This window comes from Pocillopora damicornis, chromosome 2 (assembly GCF_964200805.1).
Source record: "Pocillopora damicornis chromosome 2, jaPocDami1.2, whole genome shotgun sequence".
NCBI classification, from domain to species: Eukaryota; Metazoa; Cnidaria; class Anthozoa; order Scleractinia; family Pocilloporidae; genus Pocillopora; species Pocillopora damicornis.
The window spans coordinates 24,097,810-24,101,255 of NC_142671.1; the positions used below are offsets into that span (position 1 = coordinate 24,097,810).

At 36.3% G+C, this 3,446-nt stretch overlaps 1 protein-coding gene across 1 annotated transcript; it reads right to left on the minus strand.

Annotated features, from left to right (window-relative positions):
* Nucleotides 1-923: 923 nt before the first annotated feature.
* On the minus strand, nt 924-2,932 carry LOC113669221 (uncharacterized). The gene is made up of 3 exons (XM_089197764.1): nt 2,636-2,932; nt 2,376-2,447; nt 924-2,183 (listed from the first exon to the last, which is right to left on the minus strand). The coding sequence occupies exon 3, from the start codon at nt 2,151-2,153 to the stop codon at nt 999-1,001; it is 1,155 nt and encodes a 384-aa protein (XP_089053890.1). The 5' UTR covers nt 2,154-2,183; nt 2,376-2,447; nt 2,636-2,932; the 3' UTR covers nt 924-998.
* Between the last annotated feature and the right edge of the window lie 514 nt (nt 2,933-3,446).

The window sequence follows — 3,446 nt, forward strand, 5'->3', positions numbered from 1 at the left end:
ATACACCACACTGAAGACTTTTGTCTGGTACTTGTTCTTGCTCTTGCTCCTGCAAACTTTAGCAAAGTGTCGGATGTGACCACACTTCCTACACCTCTCTTTCTTTGCTGGGCAACATTCATCTTTAGATATGTGTCCCTCGTTTCTGCATTTCCAATATTTTCTGTCTTTTTCCGTTTTGGTGGGTTGCCTGTGGTGAGCAGTGTCACGTGATTGGCTAGTGTAATAATGTAATATTAATGTAATATTAACAGAAACTGTGCACTAACAGTTTGCGCTTAAATTCACTATAATCTACAGTCTTTCTAAAGTGGTCAGGGAGGGAGTTCCAGTACTTAACAGATGAATAGCTAAAAGAATTTAGACCATATGTGGTTGTAAACGGCTTAGGAAGTCATAAAATATTGGGGAGTAAGCAGTAGATCTTAGCTTGATCAGTTGTTTCAATTAGCACGGATATTTACCAAGATGGAGACAGCTGGATATACAAATCATCATATTTTGTATCCTCCTGTTGGCTAAACCACACACACCTGCCTTGTCTAAAAGATCATCATAGTTCAAGTCCCAGTCCTTTAAAACAAATCTTAAAATACGTCTATTTAAGGTGTCCAGTTTAACAGAGTCCTCTGAATTACAAAAGTGCCATATCATTGAACAGTAGTGAAAATGGGGTAACATAAACGTTTTATAAAGGCCAAGCATAATTTTGGTAGAAATAAGTTTGCCAAATCTTTTGAAGACACTGAACTGATTATTTATTTTTTTACATACAGAGGATATGTGTTCCTTGAAATTAAGTTCATTATCAAGAATTATTCCAAAAAGTTCCAGGCATCTTGTGGTTAAGAAGGAGAAAGGGTAATCGGTTTTGCCAAGAACCATCCCTTGGTGTTTGGCGGGGTTGGCTTTCATCCCGTTGTCATGTGCTAAATCAATATATTTACCTACAAGAGGCAAAAATTCTTGCCTGCTTTTCTTTGAAGCAATAAAACTGGTCACTTTGAACGGAAATTCTTATCACTTAGATGTTTTGGCAAAGATTCTTTGAATTTTGCAACTGACTCTGCAATTTTCACCCTTTCATTATAGTCCCACACTTTCCATTTGCAATTACCAATAACAAATTGGCCCTCTAGGTCCCTGTAGTCGTCAGTGCTAACTGTTGCAAAAGAGGAAAAGTAACGAGCAGAATTAGGCAGCTCCCCTGCTAGGGTGGCTAGCATTTTCATGTCATTTGGCAGCTCTTGAAATTTGAATGTGACATGAAAACCATCAATAGCAAAAACCTTACCTTCAAGGTCTTTCATTTGCTTGCATGCATATTTGACATAATTTTGTACCACCCCACAGGACTCAGACTCACAATTTGCACCAAAAACTAAAAAGTTGTCAGAGCTGGATGCAACTTGCTTTCCAACATTAAGAAAACTAACAAGAAAGGAGTAAGCACTCTTGTTTTTTCCAAAGGGACACCCATCCCCACCAAACGCTACCAAAAATGTCCCTTCTGTCTCTGAAAACCACTTAAGGGCCTCATTTGATTTTTGTTTGGTCTGCAAATAAAACTTTGCAAGCCGAGGAAGATAATCCCTTAAATCCCTGAAACAGCCATGCACAACCTCATCAGCCTGAATATAATTAGAAAACTCTTCTTCGACTGAGTAAACCTTTCCAATATCTACTTGCTTGATATAACTCACCAACTTATCATATGGTAATAGTTTGGGAATTCGGCTTTTTTGCATAAAGCACAATGCTTCTCTACCCCCTTGCTTTTTTGTACTAGCCTTTGTTGCCAAAACAAGTCTAACTGACTTATACTTTCTCTTTCCCATCACTCCCCCACTATAATATGCGGCAACACTTCGAATAACATTTTCATCTGAAGTTTCAAATGATCTTATTTCACGAGAGCAATGGGCTGATGCTACCCTTGCCTGGAGCTTAGCATTGCTTGAAACAAGATTGGTCATGTCATCAAGCTTACTCCTTTTACACAAGGTATCAAGCATGCCCTCAATGGCAGGACGTGGGTTTTCTTCTGTTCCTCCATGGATGACCATGGCAGCATTGAAAGTCTCTTGACGATGTTTAACCGCTGTCCTTTGAGTCTGGTTTGACTTCCCATTCTGAAGTATGGTTGGATTCATCTGCCTCCTCAGGGAATTATAATTTCTACTCTGAAATGGAATAAACTGTATCAATTTTTAAGAAATGGCAGGATCATTATGCCAGCATCATGATAATGCAAAAATTAAAGTTGAATAATAATAATAACAATGGTTTATTAAGGACATCCACTAGGTGGCTCTTCGCCTAATATAAACTACACTATATATTACTATTAAGACAAAGATACAATACCCACACACCTCACTGTTTTCTTTTCCAGGTGTATTCAGCCTTGCCAAAAGTTCTTGACAATGCGCATCTGCAAGATCAGTCTGATGAGCAGGAAACACAAATATCTGAGCTTTGTAGTTATTTTCGCAGAAAAAGTTTACAGCAAATTTTCAATGGATGTCAGTAATAATAAAATAAACCAACAAAAATAAATCAACAAATAAACAGATAAATCAAGATACAAAATAAATATCAGTGACTCCATAAATATAATGGTTGCAAACCTCACCCCGAAGCCTTTTCAGCTTTCTGCAACTAACAAATATGGGTGTGCATGAAGATTAAAATAAACAAAATAATAAACAAAAATATAAACAAATATAAATCAATAAATAAACAGATAAATCAAGATACAAAATGAATATCAGTGACCCAATAATAGTGGTTGCAGACCTTTGCCCGAAGCCTTTTCAGCTTATGGGTGTGTATGAAAAGTAAAATAAACAAAAATATAAACAAATATAAATCAACAAATAAACAGATAAATCAAGATGCAATAAACCAAATAAATCACATTTTAGAATCACAAGAAAGTCTGGAATGAATGAGATTCAACAAAGAAGTTCTGACAGAGGTCGCAGCTATTCCTATTGCATTTGAAGCAGCCATTGTTGTGATAAATTCTTTGTCCCTCATTGACAGTTTCAAAATGAGATGGTGCTAATAATTCTTTGAGATTTTTTGATCAATGAAAAGATGGTATGATAGAACCTTAAGGAAAAAGTTCTTTTAATTTGGGGTTGTATTGTAGAATGAGCAAATGCTTTCTGATTATGTTACCTATGTCAGGTTAATTTGGATTAAATGTAATAACAAATGGAAATAATTTCTTCGTTTCTTTTCCACGATTCCTAAGTAGATCATTTCTAAGAATGGTGAAGGGTTTAAAGAACTCCAAAACTAATTTAGAGGGATAGCCCTGGTTAACAAGATACTCTTTGTACTCAGCCATTCTCTTGACAGGAAAAACTTCTTCAGAGCAATTTCTTCTCAATCTTTTGGCAACTCCAAAAGGAAAAGCCTTGAAAACATGCTGTGAC